Source organism: Chelonoidis abingdonii, unplaced genomic scaffold, assembly GCF_003597395.2.
Source record: "Chelonoidis abingdonii isolate Lonesome George unplaced genomic scaffold, CheloAbing_2.0 scaffold0001, whole genome shotgun sequence".
NCBI classification, from domain to species: domain Eukaryota; kingdom Metazoa; phylum Chordata; order Testudines; family Testudinidae; genus Chelonoidis; species Chelonoidis abingdonii.
This window is the reverse complement of record NW_027424262.1, coordinates 848,769-873,292: the sequence shown is the minus strand read 5'-3', so window position 1 is coordinate 873,292 and position 24,524 is coordinate 848,769. Positions and strand designations below refer to the sequence as shown.

The window sequence follows — 24,524 nt, the reverse complement described above, 5'->3', positions numbered from 1 at the left end:
ACTGGCATGCTTGTCTAATTATTTGTTGCTATTCTTACGCCTATTGAGCCCAATTCTCCACTGCCCCTTGAAGCCTCTCTGGCAGCACAAATGGTCTGTGAAGGCAGCAAATCTCCATGCTGGGCATAGGGTCTTCCCTGGAGGGCACAGATCTGCTGTAACTGGTCTTTTCTCCCAGCCCCTAGCACAGAGTTGCTGGGGAAGAGAACATGGCTGAAGTGCCATGGTACTCCAGCTACTCTCAGATGATACCGTGGCTCTGTGGTGTTGTTGCAGCCAAGGGTAAATTAGAGCAGATGTGGGGCTGTTGTAATTTAAGCTGAGGTCTGGACAGGCCACTGGACAGCCCAGAACATAGGGACGTGCAAAGATGGCATGAAGTCCCTAGTCCTATGCCAGGCGCTGGCAGGATGGAGAAGGAGTATCTGTAGTGCAGAGATGGTTCCCTAACTCATGTAACTCGGTTTGCAGGAACTCATCTGAACATGCTTTCATATATGGCTGGCATTTCTGATGACCTAATGATCACACATCGAGTGTGTACAACTAAGAGCACATAGCCTGCTGCTCCCCAGCCACGCCACATCAGCTGGACTCTGCCGTTCAAACCCCAGCAATGATCCATGAGGAACCATTCCTGCCTCGCCCGCTCCCTGAGGAGGGTGCCAGGATCCAGAACACCAGATGGGGAGGACTGATTTCTCAGGCATCCTTGCAGAGTGGCATTTTAAACAGCAAAGTGTTTCTTGGCAGCATGCAGCCAAGTAGCTTTATTTCACAATCAGCTGTATCTGCAGCACTGATTGCCGACAGGCTGACACTGGGAATTACAGAAGATGATTGACTCTCCGTTTCTCACTGATCTCCATCTGATAATAGGGAAGCAGACCCCCCCAACTGTTCTTGCTGACAGAGAAATGCAGTTACATGTCACCCCGTACTGGGGACAGGGATCAAATCACCATCTGATTTGACACTCTCCGGGCAGGCAATGGTGTACTGGTGTCTTGTGCAGCGCCATGCATACTGCCTGCACTTAGGAACAACAATGCTGACCCAGCTACCCCCTCTTGTAGGGAAAACCCATGGGGCGGGGAAGCCTAGCTACTCCCTGATCTGTAAGGGACATATGGGATTTGCAGGGCTGATTCCCAAACTATGTAGGAGCACTCCAGGATTCACATGGACACCAGGGATCAGCGAGAGGCCAGGGAAACCCGAGTGGAAGGCCTCCCTACTGCCTCTACGTTCCCCTCTTCCGTGGCAGCATGACGATGCCACAAGAACTGCAGCCCATGGCGTCCCAGGAGGCATCCTCACTGTGGGGCAGGGCTGCGGACACACGGCCTGGGGGCCAGTCCTGCCATAGAAGTGGCTGACATCCCCTTCAGGAGAAGGTACCAGCAGGCCACACATTTTGGTCTTAGGCTCACCTCCCCCCTCCCCTGATGGCTGTGAAAAGCATGGGTCAGACTGCATGCGGATTGAGGAAAGCTGTTTAGCAGACTGGGGGGTTGTCGATAGTGGAGTTGCAAAAAGTGACTCCCAGCGTAGTCTCCACACAGGCTAGCTCTGATTGAGCTACCGTGCTAAAAATAACAGTGTAGCCCTGGAGGGCACATGTGCTGTAGTGTCTCCAGGCACAAGCCTCTCTGAAAGCCTAGGTGCATTCTTTGACAGCTAGCCCCTCCCGCCGCCACAGCTACACTGCTCGCCAGCACGCAGGTCTCCCTGAGTGGGAAACCTCCTCTTCCAGCTCCAGAGCAGACAGGCCCTGGGAGAAAATCCCCCTGCGGCAGGCTCTGGGTACGGCAGCCAGAGGCTGGTCTCCACAGGTCCCTGTGCAGGAGCATGCTGGCCTGGCATGAGTGCCAGAGTTCCCAGGGGCTGTGTGACTAAGCAGCCCAAGGACAACTGTCCTAATTCAGCGTAGCCTCTCAGGCTGCCCAGGCTGGGGTCCATTTCACTCCATTTGGCCTCTCTCCCTGAGGGCTGTGAGTTCTGCGCTGAGGCAGAGTCTCCCTGGTACGTGCTGTAATCACTGCAGCTAAAGGACAGGGATTACTGTGAAACACATGTGAGGTTAAGCTGGTGACAAGGACACATCACTCGCTGTTAGACGGTGCCGTGCTACCACTAGTGGCTCGGAATAGGTGGCAAGGAAACTGAACAGCGCTTTCTTACCATTCAGAAGTTTCCCTCCATTAAAAAAAAAACAACAGGAAATAAAGAGAAAAGAGCAGAATGAGCACCTGGCAGTTAACACCACAAAGAGGAACAGTGGCACGGGGCAAGGAGGGAATCAGAAATCCATACCTGTTATTGTGAAGCCACCTAAACGAACCACAAAACAAAAAAAGAGAGAGAGAAAGAGAAAGCAGATTAGCATCTGTTTTTGCATTATCACAGTGACATTCATCTCGCAACAGCCTCCCCCCGGAGCAGTGGCCCATACTCTCCCTCCACGGTGTGAGCTGCAAAGGAGCAGCTCACTACAACACCTGTCTCCCATTTCTAGCAGGGATTGTCCCCTGCCTCGGGTCTGCATGGAGGCCATGGTCTCCCCTAACCCAGTCTGCTGGGCCTTGTGCAGTGCGCTCCACTCTGAATGTGGAGCTCTGAATGAGTGGGTGGGGGAGATTGGGCTGAGGGGGCCAGGAGAGAGCAGGCCTATGGGGTGGACGCATGCTAGCTTCCCTCTCACCCCACATGGCTTAAGACAGCACCATCTGGAACAATCTCTTTTCTACTCCAGCTACCCCAGAATCATGGGGACAGCTGCAGCCAGCTGCTCCCCCACCATCACTCGGGGGAAGGGGGTTTGCCCCCTGCTCAGTAGGCCCAGGGACTGACCCAGGGACCAGACACTCCCCCGCCTCCTGGCACTGTGGATCCCATGGAGTCTGAAGGAGGCCAGCACCAAACCTACAGAGGCCCTTTGCCTCCTCAGTAGCTGCTCAGTCCCCTGGAACTCCCCACTGTTCATAGCAGCCAAATTAGTCCTGGAGGGCTCCACTGAAGAGACAGGACAGCTCCAGCTACATCTTCACAGAGACAAGGGGTAGTTGGGAATGTGGTTTTCCCTGGCCCCTCCCTTGTACTACCCAGTCTTCCCCCATGTGCAGCACAGATCCTGGACTAGTGGAGAGCCTTCTGTGGGGTGCAGACTGGAGGCAGGGCTGGTGTTGTGGAGATGGCTAGCCCTCCTATCCACCCATGTAGGACCCCCTTGGGATGTAGTTCGGGGTGGGGCAGGACACGCCTCCTAGGTCCCCTTTAGCAGGTTCTACCCTAGCAGCTTCCAATCTAACTCCAGTTTGGGAAGTGCAGAGAACTTTAAAGATTCACTACAAAGCTGAGCTGTGCAAATCTCTTCCTTCCCTGCCAACCAGGCATGAGAGAGAGGGCATTTCTAGGTGGTGACAGTGGCTAGAATCACACAGTGGAAAAGATAAAAAACCCTACAGCTACTGTCCCTCCTCACAACCCAGCTTGGCCCGAGTGCTGGGCTCAGTGTGGGAGACAGACTAGAGGGAGGGATGCATTGAACTCAAAATGATGCGGTATCCTCTCATTAAGAGCAAGTTACTCTTCCTAGGGCCTCATCTCATGAGTCTTATTTCTGGTGTGAGAACATCTTTAGCAATAAAAGCAGCAGTAGGGTGGGCGTGAGAGGACATGAGGCACCAAATCCATGCTGCAGTTGGGTAGCTTTAGGACTAAATGGAGGGCTATTCAAGAGGGATGGATACAATGCTGGGGAAGAGGAAAGCCCCTTCCACCTCCATTTCCACCAAGCCCCTGAGTGCTCAGACATTCCTGGAAACATTCCTCATTTACCCAGAGCCGGGGTGAAGTTCTGCTCATATCAAGTTACTCTCACAGAAATGAGTGAGAGTCTTTCCATTGATTCCAATGAGCCTTGGATAAGGCCCAGGTTTTTATTTTCCAAGGTAGCCTGCAGAATGCTTTAGCTTTGCTGGGATTCCCCCCCACACCTTCATCTTGTGTGTTTGTGTATCCTGCTTGGGATAGCTTGTATGCCAAATTTGGAGGCTGGTTTCGCAGTGCGCTCTAAGAAGGCAGCATTCCATACCTCCCTCAAAACAGCATGCAGAGTTTTCTGAATATATGTAGTTAGGGTACGTCTACACTGCGAAGTTATAAGGAAGGGAGTTTAAAATGCTATAGCTATTCTGGAATAGTTCCCCGTACGCACACACTGATTCTTGAGTAAGTGTGCGCACAGGGGGAGTGATTGTGGAATAGCTCCTGTGATCAATTTCACCACAATAAGCCCTAAGTATTCTGGCCAAAGCATTGCCAGGTATTACAAACATTCTGTTTCTTATGGCTGCGTAACAGGATATGAATCAGTTTGCACAGCTCAGTTCTGTTGTACATTTCTGAGACTCTTAGTGCTTTCCACATCTTTTAACTACAAATTAGTGCATAGCGTCCAGTGAAATCAACCACAGGATAGTAGCAAACCCAAGGAGTCAGTTGTACTGAATGTATCCTCTAGTGGCCAGAGTCCGATACCGTTGTTCCCATTCAATAGCATCTAATGCCCTAATAACCCCATTGGGATTACTGTGGAGCTACTCACTGCACGTAAGGGTGACAGACTCTGACCCTAAATGTGCTCGTTGTCTGGGATTTCCAAAGGAGCTAGCTACCCAAATCTCAGTGAAATGCTGTTCCTAACCCCCTTAGGATCTCTTGTCATTGTAATTAATGCCACTTTCAATTATGATTTTAGCCACCATCCCTCCTTTAACACAATTGTTCATGTCTCAGCCAACAATTTTTCGAGCATATACTCAAAGAAGAACATGATCTCAATGACCTGGGCTTAGGAAAATGGTATTAACAACCTTAAAAGAGATTCTTGTGAGCAAAAAGGAAAGTCAAACAAAATCATCATCTTCCACCAATATACGGACACACTGGGAAAATGGAAAAGAAATACAAGAAATGCAGTGCTTACCAAGCTCATTCAACAACAGAGCTGTGAAGGAGACAGATAGAGAGACAAACACAGAAGAAGAAAAGTAAATGAATAATGAAATTAAAAGGAACATCCACAGAAAGACTACAGCTCCCAGGCCCAGACAATGAAAACCTGTAAAGTTTCAGGATACCATTGGTACACAGAAAAGAGCATTGAAAATAACGGAACAGAAACATTTCATGAGTGTGGGCTCTGAATTAAAAAAAACAACAACAATGTCACAAAGTAATATGGTATAAAAGACAAAATTCATTTCCCTCCTTTGGGCCAGGTATTCATGGAGCGCCCAACAATATCAATGGCAATACTGCCACAGATAGAGGAAATAATATGTCCCAAAATATGGATGTAAGGGCTGTTTGCTGGATACTTTTACTTCCTCTAATAGTCTAAATGGAAAATAATAATTACATGATGGGCTGATTTCTACAGGGAACGTAGAATGACAGATGTACAGTTTGTGCTAGGGCTGGACTCACCAAATATAAAACAGTATTTATCCTGTCATTTAGCAAAATAACAGTTTAAGCCCTGATAAAAAATAACTATCATTTAGTATTCAGATAGCACTCTGGATCTCTGAAGAACTGAACACTAACTAATTACTTCTAGCAATACCCTGGAAAGGTAGTAAGATCAGGAAGTATTAACTCTTTTCAAAGGGAGGGAAACTGAAGCAGAGAGGATCAGGCCAATGTTTTCAAAAGTAGCTGCTGATTTTAGGTATTTTAATTTTTAGCACACCTAGGCCTGATTTCAGAAGCTGAGCTCACAGTATTAGCAGCCCCAAGAGTTCAAAAATCATAAGTTGGTCCTCGAAAACTGGTTTAAAAATCATGAGATTTTAAAAAGACTAATACATTTTTGGCTCTTTTTATTTACCTTCTGACTACTAAAACTTTATGGAGCCTTGGCTTCATATTTTCAAGCTTTCCCCTGAAGCCATGAGAGCTAGAAACTTTCTTTTTATAAAGCGAAAGCTGGGAGTCTCATGTCATCACAGGACTCTAGCAGCAAGAGCTTTAAAAACCCTCCAAATAATCATGATAAAACCATGACAGCGGACAACACTGCATCCATGAAGTACTGAATGAAGTCAATGGATAGCTTTCAGTGTCAATGGTTGATTTTATTTTGGTGATAGGAAAACAATAGTAGATGTCCCTAGCACTGCTAGTGATGCAAATCCCACTCACTGGGATTCTATTGCATTGCACTAGTGTGTCAGATTTAGTGGAATTTTCCATGAGCTAATAATCACATAGGGCATCCATCTGTCAAGGAATGCAGGGGAGGGGGAAAAAGGTCCGTGTGCAATGTTCTCTCTTGGGATAAATGCAGCCCCTCTGAGGAATCCATCTAGTTCTAGGTCTTAGCAGCTTGTCTCCTCTCAGCGCACTAGGCCACAGAGGGAGCAGGGAGCCCAGTGCTCCCATGCAGGAGGCAGCTAGAAGGATGCAGCTATTGCTTGCCCAGTATCTTGGAAGGTGTGTGTGTCTGGTGCTGCTCTCATGACCAGCAGCACCAAATGTTACAAGGCCTTGTCTATGAGTGGAGCTGGAGTATGGCCATAGTTCACCTTCCCCTGGGAATCCCGAGCATGTGGGGAGGCTGGAGGAATGGCAAGTTGCACCTTGTCTAAAGGCTGCTGTTGAGCAACGGCTGGGATCCCCCCAGTATTCCACAAGCACCATGGGGCAATTCACTGGTCCCTCTATGCGCAACTAGCATAAACTGGTTGGGGAATACTGCTTGGCAGACACAGAGCTGGCAGACACTGCTTGGCAGACACTAGCTCTGGCTAGTGTATGGTGAATTCAGCTCCAAGCACGCTGGCTCTGCTGCCTTCTTATGCATGGCAGTGCCAATGCAACTAACCAACTAGGAAAGGTTGCAAGACAGCATCAACCTAGTACGGGGCAGAGGTGTCTGGCTGGTCCCTGTGCTCTAAGACTGCCTGATGAATGCACTCACTGAGCACAAAATTGCACCTGTCCCTTTCCCCCTAGTTCTCCTATGAATGCACTCTGAGAAAAATGCACCTTTGAACAGGATTAGAAATGTACCCAGCTGTTAGAAAGGCCTGGATTTAGAGCCACTGAACAACTTACTGTGTGAACAAAAGTTAGTTTTTCTAAAGGCAGAATTGTTTGAGCCTGATAAAATCATGTATTTACTTGAGTAAAGATGAATCGGACTGAACTGAATTTATTGTCTGTGTAATTTATTAAACTAATCCAGATTATTCTCTTTCTTTTATATTAACTAGCTTAATTATATTTTAAAAGCAGACAGCTACCAGTGAATGGACATTTCCTATTCATTTGTTTTTCTGTAACAAGGGGTATTTTTTTGCCTACTGCAGGAAAAGGAACTAAAATAAATAGTATTGTGTTTCAGTCTAAATGCGCCAACATTTGATACACATGAAGTCATTTTAGACCTCGATCCAACAAAGCACTTAAGCATATATGAAACTAAGCATGTGAGTAGCCCCCTTGACTTAACTGGGACTACTCACATGTGACACACACGGCCCTGACCCACACTTGTGCTGAAGCCCATCTCTATCCAGGAGAGCACTTAAAGGACACACTTAACTTTAAGCACATGCTTAAGTGCTGCCTTGAACAGGGATGCTTTCCTGAATTGGGGCCATGCTTACATGCTTTGCTGGATCAGGGGGTAGTCAGCAAATGAGTGGATTTAGTCTATGAGAAGGGAAGCCTATTTATTTCTTTGAGGTGAAATGCCACAAAGTGTGGGGAGCCCAAGCAATGCCCTCTGCACCACTGATGTCCTGCACAGTGGTTGGGAGCGGGGGACAAGGTGGATGTGCTGGATGTAAAAACTTAGCATGCCCCGTGCAATGTAGAGGCAGACTTCCTGGTGGGACCCTACAGGCTAGCATGGAAGCAGGGCCGGTGTAAGGAATTTTCGAGCCCTAGGCGAAACTACCACCTTGCGCCCCACATCCAGCCCTGCAGCAGCTCCCCGCGCCTACCACCCTGAGGCGACCCTCCTGCCGCGGCAGCTCCCCCCTCCCCAGGGAGCCATGGGGCATCTCCCCACCCCAGCTCACCTTTGCTTCGCCTCCTCCCTGAGCATGCCGCCCCTGTTCTAATTCTCCTCCCCTCCCAGACTTGCAGTGCCAAACAGCTGATTGGCGCTGCATGCCTGGGAGGCGGGAGAAGTGGAACAGTGACTACGTGCTCAGGGAGGAACGCTGTAAAAAAAAAAAAAATTGGGAGCACCGCTTTTTGGTGCCCCCAAATCTTGGCATCCTAGGCAATCGCCTAGTTTGCCTTAATGGTAGCACTAGCCCTGCATGGAAGGGTCATTAATGAGAGCCAAGGTTGGGTGGGGTGGGAGAAGGGCTATGAGCTCTACATTTATGTTATCCCTAGTCTCCAACTCCCCTCACAGAGGGCACAGGGGAGCTAACACCACTATTCCAGCTGCCCCCTGTGAATTCCTATGGAGCTTCCACAAACACCAGCTTGCTAAGGCCCCCATTCAGCAAAGCAGATAACGTACCTAAGTCTTAGATTCAGAGATCTGAAGGTTAGACGAGATCATTATGATCATCTAGTCTGACCTCCTATACAGCATGGGCGAGAGAACCTTGCCCAATGCTTTCTGCCTTCTCTTTGAGCTATAAAATCTCTTCTGGAAAGACACCCAGCCTTGATTTAAAGATGCCAAGTGAATCCATCCACCACATCCTTAGATAAATTGTTCCAAGAGTTAAGTACCCTCAGAGTTAAAAATGTGAATTTTATTTCTAGTCTCATTTTCTCTAACTTCATCTCCAAGACATGGGAGCTTGCTAGGTGTTTTTCTGCTAGATTAAAGAATCATCTATGAATCTGTTTGCAGTTGCTTTAGAGAAATGTTTTTATTTTGTGTGATGGAAACTGATTTTACTACTCTTATGAGGATTCAGTGGGATGTCCAGATCACTGTACTTTCAGTGCATTCTACCTATTTACTTCCAGATTCACTGGATGAAATCCTGACTACAGACATCCTACTGGAATTAACTGATTTTGAACTACCTTCAAATCTCATTGTATGCTCATTACCAGTGTAAAAAGCTAAAAATGTTGTTATGAATGTGATTTTTATTTAAACAGAAGTCTACTTTATCTCCTGCTAAAAATGATGCAGTTGTCTTTTTTAATTAAAAAAGAGATTGTCTTCTCCTAGATTAAAAGAATATTTGTATATGACATTTCAGTGCTGTAAATTCTGAATACACAACTGAAATGTCTTTGTTTCTGATACTGTTGCAATAGCAATTGACAGTTTAGGATTCACATTCTGTCTTCCCACATTGCATGTGCTGGAATCTCAGACCCACTCCAGTGTTTGTGATCACTTTGTGGGGGCTAGATGCTGCCATAAACTCCTGGTTGACAGCACCTCAGCAGTGTGTGTGAGCTTGTCTCTCCCGAGCTAGCACCGAGAAGATATGAACCCCTAGTGATTTATTCACAGGATTGTTTTCATTTACTGCCTCACAAGTGGGAGCAGTTCACAGATGAAACCTGACAAAAGAAGTCAGTTTGTATTTAATGCCAACCCTGCTGCAGTGGGAGCGAGTCACTGGGACAGAGTTACACCCGCCAAACAATGAAAAAGGTAAAGTTGCTAAGCTTGAGAGGAGATATGGCAAAATATCTGGAAGCCAAGTGCGAGGAGAGAGCAAGTGTGAGAGTAGGGAGACAGAGAGAGCAGACTACAATTTCTCGAGAGTTTGTCTGGATTTACTCTCACACCTTTCATTCCTCTTCGTAGCCATATTGGTTCCTCAAGCACAAGGTAGAAACTGCACTCTTTCTCATACTCCTCACGGTCAAGTATTTTAAGGGTAATGAATTTCCTGTAGGAACACAAGACAAAGGCAAAACAAATGGTTGGCGTCACACACTCATGCTTTAAGTTCAACCAGGTGAGATGGTTACCAAGATGATACGAAGGGAGGAGCACATCTGCCTCAGTTACTTATGTAAAAGAGCAGAAAGTCCATCGCTGCACCTAGGCTGTTTCATTCTGACAGAGGAGCCACTCCACAAATGTAACTCTGAAATGAAGTAGATAGGTTTACATTGTGGGGAGCTATTGTTCATGCACCACATAAGCGTTACATGGAAAAGGAAATCCAGACACCAGAGGGTTTGGTTGCTTTGCTTGCAGCCAATCTGCAACTGGATTCTATTCAAAGCTCTGTGCCAAGCATCTGAACCATAAAAGGAGGTGGACTGGTTTTGCTTTTAAGTAACAGCAGGACCCCAGCAACTTATGAAGGGCCAGATCCTTGACTGGTGTAAGCCGTCATCGCTCCATTGAAGTAAATGGAGCTATGCTGATCTACACCAGCTCATAATCAGACCCATAATGTCTGAATTTAAGTATGGAAAACCGAAATTGGAGTCCAAAGTGCAAACAAAGGTTGTCAGCTCCAGACCCTGGTGACTTGACTCCTGCTCTTTGACATAGATAGAGGAAGGCATGTTCTAGATTGCATGTATTGGAAAGTGCCAGGCATCCATGAGTGATCAGGACATGTGCACGCAGGCTGGGCTCAGCCTCAGAGCAGATCCCCCACCTTTCTTCTCACTCATCTCCACCAGACGGGGCTCCCCAATCTCAAGGTAGAAGGTCTTGTTTTTCTCATACTCCTCATCATCAATTATTTTGACTGATATCGTTTTGCTGAAACAGAGAAGAATAGAGATTCAAGAGTAAGGGGAGAAAGGGAGAGTAAAGAAAAGGAGAAACAGGAGAGAGGACAGAAACATCAAAAGGAAGTTAGTTTGGGCAAAGACTCATGAAGTAATTATCTCAGGGGGCAGCCATGCAGCATCCCACAGCATTCTACAATAAGGTCAGGTATAACACTGAAACACACCCTGGGAACTATGGGGCTGAGGTCACATCTGGGATAAGTAGGAGCAAATTCCATGGTCTGGTATGGAATTAATACCCCTGGCCCTATGGCTGCATTTGGCCTGTGTTCTTCACATGCTGCACCTCTGGATCTTCATGATACGTGAAATACACATGGTCATTGCCACAGTAACCCTCCCTGGGGAATGGAGGAGATTGCCCCCAAGTCACGTCTCCAAGGAGGAGGAGAGGTGAAGCACATGGAATCCTGCACAGGGATGCCAGGGTCCCTCTCTCACTGATTAACAGGGTCTCGAGTTAATCTGCCCCAATCAAAGCAGAGGAAAGTGGAGCAGCAGGCTCATCAGAGTGTGAGACAGAAAAGCAGAAGCCCTGAGAAGATGGTAGGGACCTTTGGTCTGAAAGCCCTGCTCTGGGCTGTATATAGAATGTGTGTCCATGTATGTGCACACATTCACACATGCACTACTAATGTCTCAGCCACCTCAAGGGTGTCTATATTGACATGGAATTGAAACACGACTGGTAGACAGCAGCCCTGAGGTCCCATCCCTTCTGCCTTCCATGGGCCCTAAATCCAATGGGGAGCGCTGGCTGGGGCTGCTTGACCTTTACTTTGATGGGTCAGCTTGGACATGTGCTCACTCACATCTGCAATTTATACAGGACAGAGGTATTTCCACAGAGAGTGACCAGTCTATGGCCCTTTAAAAACCAGCACTGTTCCCAGCCTCACATTCCCCTGAGAGCCTGCTCCATTAGTCCACCCACCCTGTGGTGGGCCTTGCCAGTGTCACCAGGAGATCTGGTGAGCACTTTGGTCTCTGGCTCTTGCCGGATCATTGTGATCATCATTGGGCACAAGCGTAGGTTGAGGCCTGAAATCTTCACTCAGTAGAAACAGCTGCCAGAGACCATGGGAGGTTTGCTTAAATAAACACGGAGTAAAAACTGAGGGCCCTACGCTGCTCCCTCCAGGGCCCCATTCTCCTCACTCCAGGCCTTGCAGAAGGAGAGGCGTTTCATCTCTGCTGTCTGCCCCCTGATCCCCTTAAACCTGCGGGCTCCATGGAGTCCCACTCTCCAGAGTTGAGAGGGATGGCTGAGGAGAGTGAAGCTGTTTGGGCCCCAGCCTCTGGGGAACATGTGAGGCTTGCATTAGTTTGCACTTTGTACCCCTCTCTCTGTGCGGGGTACATCCGTTTAGCGGATAGTCTGTGATAGCCCCTGGAAGTGTAGCTCTATAGCAATCAGGAAGAACCAAAGCCCCTCCTCAGCTGCAGATCCCAGCAGCTCTGAAGGGATCTGAGTTCAAGGAGGTGATACCCAGGTTTATCCTCTGGGAGCAAAACATGCTCTCCTGACAGAAAGGCCTGGAAGCAAGGTCTCCACCAGCTGAGGGTCGCAGAATTCTCTCATGTAGGCAGGGGAGAGAATAGGCTCTGAATAAGGACGCTGGGATTTGGCCCAACATGCATGGCCATCGTGGCCCTTGAGGCCAGACTCAGAACTGTCAGGACGCCACAGGCCAAGCTCCCCTTTGACATGTGAGCCCCGAATCTTCTGACCCCATCCCCTCCCCTCCCCTCCCCTCAAATCCCACTCTTGGGAAAGGCTTGCTACCGCCTGACTCTCACAGTAAAAAACCATTACTGAGAGAGACAACTGCAGCCAACCATTCTTCACAGGAGCGAGGATCTGGTGAAATAACCTTTATAAAGGGCTAAAACCACTGTCAGCAGCCAAGAATCTCTTCTGGAGACGTGGGACATTTACCTGTAAAAAAAGTCACTTAACTTACTTCCATCCTTTGCCTCTGCCATTTTGTACTTAAAGCTTTGTGACAATTCAGGTTTGCCTGCATTAGCTTGGGCTATTACAGCCTCAGCTCACAGTTCTGCCGCTGCTCTCCCATTATTTCTAAGTTGTGCATTTTGCTGTGGTTTCCATATTAGGCAGGCATGTAATGCTTAGAGAGCTTGGGGCAGCCTAGGTCCCTTAGTAACGATGGGACTCTGTGACTTCACTACAAAAAGCCACAGGCTCTGGCTGACATTTGAAACTCGAAACAAACAAATAAATCACTCACCCCCTTGAAGCTAACAGAAAAATGTTTAAGCTAACCAGCCATAGGAATGAAAACGGCAGCTTCTCTCAGACACATGCATATGACAATGGTCAGCCATTCAAGTATGATTTTAAAGATGTCTCTCTTGAAGCGAGTGGTTTATAGGTTTCCATATGAGGCTAGATATGACCTTTCACACTCTGGGAATTCAAAGGAGATAGATTCTTTCTGAAGGCTAAAGCAGGAGGAAGTGGAGAAAGCATCAATGGTGGTAGGCTATTTTTTTTAAAGCAATACATTTGTTTTTCAAACCAAAATTATTTTGATTATATTTTTCTCATGGGCCTTAATGTGGAAATTGACCTATATGTCCACATTCGTATCCGGACTAGCTACTTAAGACTATTTGTCTGTTATTACTGAATTTACTGTTCTAGCAATAACATGAGTATGTAGGCTTAGAACATGCCCAGAGCACAGCTAGAGAACCAATAAACTAACATCAAAACCTGGCACCATCTTACTGGAGGCCTTCGCCACTTTCCAGAGTTTTGTTTTCTAATACACTTAATACAGTGCAAAGTAGGTGACAGAGTAAGTTCACATGAAAAAACAATGGCGATGGAAAAGATTCATTAACACTGTCCTCACAGAAGTCCCCCGATAGCGCTGTTACACACAGGCCTTTTTCTGCGTGTGGGGGCCTGCAGCAAATCTGAAGAAATGTTCTGCTGTTAGTTTCGTGCAGGGCTGGATTTGTACCTTATGCGCCCCTAGGCACAGCATCTTCATTGCCCCCCCTGCCTACAGCTGACCGTGTTTTCCATAAAAAAATAAACTTTTAACCCACTTTTAGGCACCCCAAGAACACTGGTGCCCCTAAGCACGTGCCTACTATGTCTAATTGGAAATCCGGCACTGGTTTTATGATGTCATTTCTTTCGGGGGAGCTGTGGCAAGCAGCGAAGGAGTCTGCTTTCTGTCTGAGTGTTTGTCTACACTACGAAGAGAGACCTGTGGCAGTGAGTCTCAGAGCCTGCACCAACAGAATTGGGCTCACAGAGCTTGCGTTGCAGGGCTAAAAATAGCAAGGTAGACCTTCAGGTGCAGGTTGGAGCCTGGGCTCTGAAATTCTGAGAGAGGGTTGAATCTCAGAGCCCAGGCCCCATCCTGAGCCAGAACATGGGTCAGAACAAAATGTATAAATAAAGTAACAAAATAATTGTGTCATCACAGAGGTTCCTTATTTATTGCCTGCATCCAGCCCCCTTAGTCCATTCCTAGTCCACTCCAGCTTTCAAACTTTGTTGGCTAAACCAACTTTCCAGCTGCTCTTTCTGTGTCCCCTATCACTAGGCTTGTCTTCTCTTTGAAAGAAATCTCCTCTCTCATTCTTCATCTCTTACATACTCTCCATAGGCAGCCTGGTGCTGGTTAGAGCAGCCCTGAGGCTGCTCTAACGTATGCTAAGGGATCAATTGCTCCCCCTGCCCAGCAGGGCCCAGGATTGAGGCACATAAAGACAGCATAAAGCCACCCCTCAGGTCCAGTGGGACTTGGCTGGACCTGGGAATTGGGACCAAATCAGAAATCAGGTATGTATTCTGGCTTTCTGTCCTTGTTTTAGATTTGAGTGCTCGGTACTGCAACCTAAAACTCTTTGCTAAGATGACTGGCATTATATCCCTTGCTTTTCATAACTTAGTGCAAACACCACAAATCACTAAGCAGAACAACAGGTATGATTTCTTGCACTATTTGATACAGTCAAAAGTCTATTAAGTTTGTCCTTCATGCTTATAGTGACATCAATGACTGTACAAGTGATGGCTGAAAAAAACAAAAGAATGCAGCCTGGCTCAGCCTAACCGTATTTTCTAAGGAATATCTGTATTAACTTCTTCCATGTATAATCATCGCAGCAATCGTTTTTATGCACAGATGAAACAGTTATCAAACATGGAGCAGATCTTGCTTTGCATTGATGTGGTAGGTGAAATTGTTTTAGTTGGAAAAAGGAATGGAGGATATGAAAAAGTTCTTGGCAAAGCCATACAAATGGACTTAACATAACGACAATTTCAAAATCATTAGTAAAGTAATCAATAATTTTCCTGACAGCACACATTAAAATGCATATTGATTCCTCTGTCTCTGCATAAAATGGCTGTTCTTAGCGAACAAAATTAAAAAATCCATATTTATCAATGTCAAGTGTAACAGGCAGGTCAGTGCAGAGAACCTCACTCTACACTTATAAATTACAGAGTAAGAAAAAGCTTAAGATGTCTGATTTTCAGAGGTACTGAGGACTTATAGTTTCCACCGATTTGGGGTTGTGAGCACTCAGTACTTCTGAAAATCAGGCCCGTATTTTGCAAACAAGTGCTCAGAAAGTGTATATTCTCCATCAAAGAGACACCTATGCCCTGACCCTGCAAGCTGCTTCCTACAGACAGGCCTCTCTGCTTGAGCAAAGTCCCACTGACATCAGTGGAGGCTGGCTGCATGATCAGCGTTCCAGAGACAGTCACAACAGATGCCAACAGGTGGCACTGTTACACACAGTTTTCCAAGTTCTTTTGTCAGAGAATGTGAACGAATGGTCAGTCTTGAATAGCCATGTGATGTGTTGTTGCTAGTTTGTTATGTGAGATTCTGGGGAGAGGGGCCAGAAGGAGAGTTTGGTCTCTGATTAGAGTCAATTCTTGAGGCAAAGTTGTCCCTGAGTAGGGTGACCAGATGTCCCGTTTTTAAAGGAATAATCCTGTTTTTTTGGGACTTTTTCTTATATAGGCGCCTATTATCCCGCACCCCCTGTCCTGTATTTTCACAGTTGCTATCTGGTAACCCTATCCTTGGGAAGCAGGTATTGGTGATGAGGTGAGATCCCTAAAAGAAGGGCTTGCCCTGCATGCTATTTGACTACCTCTGTTCCACGTACACGTGCAAATAAAATAAGTTACATTTAGAAGACACCCAGATTCTGCATCACAGATGTCTCCTCTACTGGGAGTCCAACCTACGAGGCCCCAGACATCTGCTACTGCTTGGCAAAGGGGTACCCATGCAATGAAGAGGGTGCATGCAAGAGGTTGATTGATGCCCTGTCTACATGGTGTGATTGCATTGGTGCATAAGCTGCCCTGCACAAGAGTAAGATGGGGGCATGCACTGGTGCAAAATACACTGGTAGATTACCCAGGTTAGTGGCATTGCTTTGCAGTGAGTCTACAATAAGGGTTTACTATAGCAACAGATTTACACTGGTGCCGATTTCTCCAGGTCAGACAAGCCTTTGGGTCTAGTGTCTTTTTTTATTTTTGTTTTTTAAACAAAAAGGCACATATCACTGTTATACTATTTTCTTAGCTCAAAATATAAACTATGTAGGGAGACTGTGTGGCTTAGTCTTCATAGGCAGATGCTGGGGGTTAGGACACCTAGATTAGGCTCTGAGAGTTGGTTTGTGAAAAGAACAGTGTGAATTTCTTATTCTAGGGCAGGCTATAGGATATTCCAGTCCAAGGCTTCCTCAATCCCTTCTATTGAAGCAGTCCTACTTTGTATGAGCTATTCATTGGGGGAGAGGCTTGAACTTGGGGCTCCCACATCTGAGGTGAATAGCCTAACCACCAGGCTACAGGGGTGTCAGGACTCAGATTACAGGCCCCTTCCTGGGACTGAAGCCCTTGGGCTTCAGCTTTGGGCCTCTCTCCCCTGCCTACATGGGGATCGGGCTGGCTCAGGTCCCCCCTCTTGGGCTCATGTAATAATTTTTATTGTCGAAAGGGGCTCGCAATGCAATGAAGTTTGAGAAGTCCTGATCTAGTCTGACCTGCCACACAGCACAGGCCAGAGAATAATTCCTAGAGCAGATCTTTTAGAAAAAGTATCCTATCTTGATTTAAAAATTGTCAGTGAAGAGGAGAATCCACCACGACCCTTCGTAAGTTTTTCCAGTGGTTAAGATTCTCACCATTAAAAACGTATGCCTTATTTCCAGTCTGAATTTGTCTTATTTTAACTTCCAGCCATTGGATCACATTATATCTTTCTCTGCTCGATGCTCGATCAGTGAAAAGTACCAATATCACAACCAAGCATACTGGTTAATTCCACAAGTTCATTCATCAGTTTTAAACCAGACTCTGTTACCGGTGGCTCAGTGATTCCCTTCAACAAATTACACAATATCACTTATTTAAAAAGAAAGTGAAACTGACAATGTGCATCATTCAAGTAAAATGTAACCATGATAGAAAAAGTCTGCAATGCATAATATTTTCTTATAACAGAGCTAGCACCAAAGGCATGAGGTGGAAGCAGGTCTCCTGGCGACTGGGGACTGTTAATTAGAATCAGAATGAGGAAGCTAAGAGTAATGCAGTATTTCTAACTTTGCAATTTTATCCCAAACATTTCTTGGGGGAGGGGGGGAACTTTTCTAAGCTTTAAAAATGAGTTTCCAGAAAAGACAGTGTTAATTTTTCTTCTAGGTAGAAGAACATGCCCAGTGTACCCAGCTGCCTAGAATTAATCAACAGCCCATGCCTAGCTCATCTTCGATTCAATACCTGGGGAATGCTATCTGTCAGTCCTGAAAATGCCTCCTCTAAAAAGCTGTGTATTGGGAATAAACAAACAGCTAGGCCCAGATCTTCAGCTGGTGTAAACTGGCTTAGCATCATTGAAATCAATGGAGCTATGCTGATTTATAGTAGCTGAGGACTTGACCCTCTGCCCGTAGGTGAGATAGTCCCCTTTTATTAGCATTCCCCATTCTAAGTACAGAGTACAATGGTTCGGACTGACAATACATTCTCAGTGGTAAAATAGTAAGAGAAAATGGTTATACTACACCAGTGCTTATTCTGTAATGAAAGAGATGCTAGGGCTCAAAACAATTCTTTTTTTACATTCGTGACTGATGCAGCAAGCACAGAGGTGCTGGGGCCCTGAACTGCTGAGCCCAGAGGTGCCAGGGCTCTGAACTGCCAAACCTACAGCTGCCGGGGCTCAGCCATGGCACAAATTAAGCACTGCACTACATCCGATATGGAAATGACATCACATGGGAAGCCAGTGCCATGATGCTGCAGTAATTCTTAATACAAGACAATCTGGAGCATAAAAAGGATGCAAAAGAATAAATCCTTGGTATGCAGACCACCACATAAGCAGTGCACAGAACATACCATGGGGTCCCTTAAATGGCCATGGTTTCTGCTAGCAGGTTAAACAACTTATTAACGATCTGGCAGTAAGTTAGACACTGCAAAAATTCTAACACCTTTTTAGACTGCACATTATTGAGTCATGATAGCAAAAAAGGAGCCCAAAGCAGTGAGCCTTATTTCACTAGTATTTTAAGTTGAAAACAGTAAAAACAATTTGTCTCCTTCCCCTGCAGCCCTCTGGCATGCTGCAAAGTGGATGGAGACATTTTCATTTAAATACAGAAGTGCACTAAAGCACATTTGAGCAAAAGTTATCGACTGAGAATGGGCAAAGAAGGGGCGGGGCTACACTGACTCATTTCACTCCATACCTAGTGATTTGTAAATGTGCTGGCTGTTTAACACAGCCAACGGTGACACCTAGAACAGCTCTAGGTAAGAGCTATTGCTGCAGCCTGTTGCAATGGGACGGAAACAGTCATGACCATCTCACAATAGCCTTAACAAGACTGCTGTACACAGTGTGACAGGAATCTCCTAGGGGAAAATCTGCTTATTAAAGCCAGGTGAGGAGCTGAGAGCCACAGTAGCTGTATAGCAGACACAGTGGTTGCCAGAAATCTTCATGTTCCTAATACAGATTTGCACCAGCTGCGTGTTACACACCCAACAGTGCCAAAGTATTCCACAAAGAAGGTCGGGTCTACTCCAAAGCGGACACTTTTGACTCCTGCCATCCCTCATCTGGCTGACACTACAACTGTGCCAGTTAGTCCAACCGTGGATATAAAACAGTTGATGTGCAACAGGTAACAGAGGCGAAGCTGCTAGGGAAGAGGCTCTCAAACTTTTGTACTGGTGACCCCTTTCACAGAGCAAGCCTCTGAGTGCAACACCACCCCCAAAAAAATTAAACACACTTTTTAATATATTTAACACCATTATAAATGCTGGAGGCAAAGCGAGATTTGGGGTGGAAGCTGACAGCTCGCGACCCCCCCACATAATAACCTCACGACCCCCAGAGGGGTCCTGACCCCAGTTTGAGAACCCCTGTGCTAGGAGAATGGATGGATGGGTCTGCCAAGGAAAAAGGCACAAAGCAAATATTACTGAGTCAGCACATCAGCCAGGCATTCTCTGCAGGATGCAGCTTCCACTCCTTATACCTCCCTCTTTAAGTCAAGTTCACATGGCACAGGTATGATCTGGCACTTCTAAAGCCCTGTAAAACCCTGGTAAAATGTACCCATGTCTCCTCCCATCAATGTGAAAAGCTCCACAAAGACTCTCCAAACCTGAAGGATTCCAGCTTTTCCCCAGACCAGACAAACAAAATGTTTACACAAAGAAAAGACCGTATTGCCAACTCAAGCCTTCAAAAATCATGAGTCAGGCTCCCAAAATCATGAGACATTAAAAATCATGTGATTTAAAAATCATAACAACACAAGTTGTGCTCTTTTTATTTGCTTTTTGGTTTCAGAGCCTTTTGGGTGTACTCTGGTCACATTTTCCAGCTTTCCTCTATAAGCATGAAACTTGCATTTATTTTTTTAAAAGTAAGCTGACGTTCTCCTCTACCACCTACCTCGAGGAGCTGGGGCTTTAAGAAAGACAACAAATTTCATGAGATTTGCCAGTCAGACACTCTCAAACTCTGAAATATTTTTCTCATCTCTTGGGAAAGCTCTCCCTGCTGAGTGGCTAAACAATGAGAGGAGTTTGATAACCATGCTCAAACATCACATCCCTAAACTGCTTTGTCCCAAATGTTGCATCTGCCCTATAGATTCTGGTACATGTGACTGCACTGCACATATATCTGTGCCCGCCCCAAGGACTGTATTGCATGTGGGTCTAAATGACTGCAACACTGATCTTTGTTCAGATCACTTTTATAGCTTGATTTGCTAGGGTTTATTGCTTCCACAGTCCATTCATGCGAGGCTCAGAAACCTGTGTCTAAATGAAGCAGCACCATGTGCCTGGACCGCCAATTGGCATGTCTTTTTATCCCTCTTGGAAGCAACGTTATTGTGTCAGGGTTTTCTCAGGCACTCTTGTACTTGGGGTCAGTTTGGGTTTGGCACTCCCATACCAACAGAGGTGAAATGGCTGAGTGCTTAAGGGCCTCACCTATAACTCTGAAGGTCATGGGTTTGCAACTCTCAATCTCACACTGAAAGTCCACCTTCAGTTCACCCTGCTGCAAAATGGGTACCTGATCCCTCAGGTTGGGGGAGTCACAGGTGGTTGGATATGAGGATGCTGGCCACAGGATGCTCCCTTGTGTGCTGCTAGCTAGGAAACTGAGGTGCCTTCATTGTGTCAGCCTGATGAGAGCCCCTAGCTTGGGGGAGATTTCACTTTGCTACCCTCCTCCCTTTAATACGCTGCTGGTCCTGGGGTGGTTGTCAGCAGGAATTCCCTTTGTGTTATCTGAGCCCAATAGATGGGGCGGCTCAATGTATTTTACCGCCCCAAGCATGGCAGTCAGGTGGCTTTCGGCGGCTTGTCTGTGGGAGGTCCGCTGGTAATGCGGATTTGGCGGCATGCCTGCGGGAGGTCCGCTGGTAACGTGGATTCGGTGACATGCCTGTGGGAGGTCCGCCGGTCCCACACCTTCGGCGTACCTGCCGCCAAATTGCCGCTGAAGCTGTGAGACTGGCGGACCTCCCGCGGGCATGCCACCGAAGGCAGCCTGATTGCTGCCCTCACGGCGACTGGCAGGTCACCCCCCACGGTTTGCCGCCCCAGGCATGTGCTTGATGTGCTGGTGCCTGGAGCAGCCCCTGCCAACAGATGATGCAGCTCAGCGAGAGAAAGAATGTTACTGAGGTAAAGTGGGGAAGTGGAAAAAAATTTTCTGGGAGGTGCCATTGTGTTTTTCCTTGGGGGCTGCCACCACCCCAGGCACTCGTTATACAGTTTGAGGTTGGGGTTGAGAGGGAGGGGGCCATAGGGCACACAGCTAGCATTTCTGTCTGAGATGTAGTGATTTATATTTATATAATATAAATATATTGCACTGACATGGTTCAGGGCACCTTTCTGTGGTCCCTTGAGAGCACCCACCCTAGGCTTCCGGCTCCTCAGCTATCACCTCATCATGGGGGCTGCAGGAAGCGGCATGGGCTGAGGGATGTGCTGGCTGCTCTTCCTGCTGCCCTGGAACAGCAAACCACGGTCAGTGGGAGCTGCGATTGTCCGAACCTGTGGACGCCACAGGTAAACAAACCATCCCGGCCTGCCAGCAGATTTCCCTGACAGGCCGTGTGCCAAAGATTGCTCATCTCTGGTCTAGGGACTGCAGGCTTATGAGTCCAAGCTGATCTCAATGGTTAGAATCAATGAGAAGGGAATCCAAGGTACACAGGGCTCACAGCTAGTGTGCAGACAGAGTAACATGCTTTACATTTGGCACATTTGTGGCTGCTGTGCAAAAGTGCAAGCAAAACAGGCAAGACCAACTCAGAAGCCCATTTGGAAACGTGGTGCTAGAACATTTATATTCCTCCCCCACTGCTGCCACTCATGGAAATTACTGCGAAGTGGCATCCTGCAAGGAAAGGCTGGTCATTGATTGCCCATTACCAGATTGCTCTTTCTCCCAGGGAAGACGGCAAGTCAGAGCACAGCCACTTGATTCTGAGGGATCTGGCACGGAGCACGGTGCAGAAGTGCAATGTGAGCTCTCAGTCTGGCAATCCAGCTGCTGACAGTAGCGGTCCGTCTTTCTCAGCACACTGCCATTCTCCCATTAGGCTTCTGATAATAAAGGGCCTTAGTACATAACCTTTTGTTTGCCTCAAACTTGCCATGCAGAGCCAGCCTACAAGTTCCTGCTAAGTCGCTGGGGAATTCCAATGGTGCCCGAACACAGGAGCTGCTGGAATGTACCCATGTGAGCTGGAACACACAGGCATTTTCCGACTCATCAGCTAATTCACCACATGGCTTCCTATTGGCTTGAGCACGGCTTCCTAATGGCTCTACAATATGCCCCATTGCCAGGTAATCATCGCAGAATCATAGAACTGGAAGGGACCTCGAGAGGTCATCTAGTCCAGTCCCCTGCACTCAAGGCTGGACTAAGTATTATCTAGACCATCCCTGACAGGTGTTTGTCCAACCTACTCTTAAAAATCCCCAATAATGGAGATTCCACAACCTCCCTAGGCAATTCATTCCACTGCTTAACCATTCTGACAGTTAGGAACTTTTTCCTAATGTCCAACCTAAACCGCCCTTGCTGCAATTTAAGCCCATTCCTTCTTGTCCTGTCCTCAGAGGTTAAGAGCAACAATTTTCCCCCCTCTTCCTTGTAACAACCTTTTATCTGCTTGAAAACTGTTATGTCCCCTCTCAGCCTTCTCTTCTTCAGACTAAACAACTCCCCCCCCCCCCCCCCCTTTTTTTTTTTCCAAATCTTCCCTCATAGGTCATGTTTTCCAAACCTTTAATCATTTTTGTTGCTCTTCTCTGGACTTTGTCCAGTTTGTCCACATCTTTCCTGAAATGCGGTGCCCAGAACTGGACACAATACTCCAGAAGAGGCCTAATCAGTGCGGAGCAGAGCGGAAGAATTGCTTGTCGTATCTTGCTTACAATACTCCTGCTAATACACCCCAGAATGAGGTTTGCTTTTTTTGCAACAGCGTTACACTGTTGACTCATATTTAGCTTGTGATCCACTATGACCCCCAGATCCCTTTCCCCAGGACTCCCTCCTAGGCAGTCATTTCCCATTGTGTGTGTAATGCACACAGCAGCTTCACTACAACAGCTCTGTCTTCTGTTGCTGCACCAGGCAGAAAGGAGCAATGCAGCGATGAAAGGGCAGCAAGTAGCCCAGCCCTTCCCTGGCCAAGGCTGTGTCACTGGAAAGCCTCCCTCCCAGAACACAAGGGCAAAGAGGGTCAGGAGACAGGAAACAGGCCAGGCCAGGAGAGCTAGCTTGGCTGCCACAGACACCGATAACCCACTGTGGTGCAGAGCTGATAAAGGGGGTCTTACGACACTCACTCCCCCTGCCACAGACAGGATGGGCTGGGGGGCCCAAGGAAAGGGGATGTGGCGAAGGAGCCCGTGTCACACCAAAGACGAGCCGTGTTTGCGGCCCTGTGTGACTGTTCAGAGCAGGCCTCGGGGCAGGGGAATTGGCTCTGCCCATGGAAGCAGCAGGACCAGGGGAGTGCAAAGGCAAGTATTAATCCTCTTTGCGTGCATGAGCACACATGCACCTGTGACCTGTACAGTACAGCTACCCCGCAGGACCTGGCCTGAGTTCTTGAGTACCGTGTCAGACCCACATACTCTCACCTGTTGTACGTTTCAGTAGGCTGATCTGAGCAGCGGGATCAACACATCAGAGATAACAGGATGGGGTGGGAAGAGTTCACGCCTTTCTAGCTTGATGCTATAGGGCTGAGGGTGGTTTAAGGCCTGAACAGAACAAATAGCTACTGTTGTTTCGCTGGAGAGGACTGACAATCAGCACCAGGGGAAGCTGCAGCAGCAGGTGTGTGAACTCTCCCCTTCCCCCTGCCCTCTGTTTACCACAAGGAGGTGTTAATATCAGAGTCTGTCAGTCCAGTTCTGTGATCTGTCCCTTTAAGAGCCCAGGGGAATGCCTGCACTGAGAGAACTATCCAGTTACACCAGGGCAAACATTCTGAGTGCAGGCAAGCCCGGAGATCCAGGGACCCCTAGTTGTGTTTTACAAGTCCCCTTTGGCCCTGATCTCCTCTCTCTCGATTCTGTGCTCCCTTCACCTCCCTCCCCAGGAGGTTGGCACAGCTTCTGTCAGTGAGGTGTGGGACGTTAACATAATGTTGCATTTCAGAGACGTGCTCACTTCCGTCTCCTGAGCTTCCTTTATTCCATGATTTCTGTCCCATCATTGGGCTGTTCTCCCTCCCCTTCAGAGGTCTTGACAAAAGACCACACAGAGGACTTGGGGGAGCTGCACCCATGTGCACAGGACAGCGTATCCCCATTGACTTAATTGGAGCTGTGCTGGTTACATCAGCTGGAAATCTGGCCCACTGCCTTTTAGGTCTGTAACAACACTTCACAAATCAGGTCTAGTTTACTAAGAAACCCTGCAGATACCCAAGCTGGGTTAGTGAAATACGGCGTGCCGTGGCTTTTGCCATTGTCATAGCAGCTGAAATGAGCAGAAAGTCATGCCCTTGAAATAGTATCACTCAGATCCCACCGGGCCCTGGCACAGCAGTCACCCATTCCAGATGGAAGCCACCAATCATGGCATCAAGGACACGAACATTCCAGCAACCAGAACCTTAAGTTATAGCGAGAGCAAGCCCTTTGGATAGGGAATGTC

General features: G+C 47.2%; 1 protein-coding gene across 4 annotated transcripts in view; it reads right to left on the bottom strand.

Annotated features, from left to right (window-relative positions):
- Window positions 1–24,524, bottom strand: part of SLC8A1 (solute carrier family 8 member A1) — a 324,738-nt gene that overhangs the window by 42,584 nt on the left and 257,630 nt on the right. For 2 of the 4 annotated variants that reach the window (XM_032784448.2, XM_032784452.2), the window contains exons 3-4: window positions 10,626–10,732; window positions 2,317–2,334 (exon numbers count right to left, since the gene is read on the bottom strand). In XM_032784448.2, coding sequence (XP_032640339.1) covers window positions 2,317–2,334; window positions 10,626–10,732 — 125 coding nt within the window. Of the gene's footprint in view, window positions 1–2,316; window positions 2,335–9,795; window positions 9,900–10,625; window positions 10,733–24,524 lie in introns of all 4 variants that reach the window. The other 2 variants (XM_032784449.2, XM_032784453.2) reach the window with 1 other exon arrangement.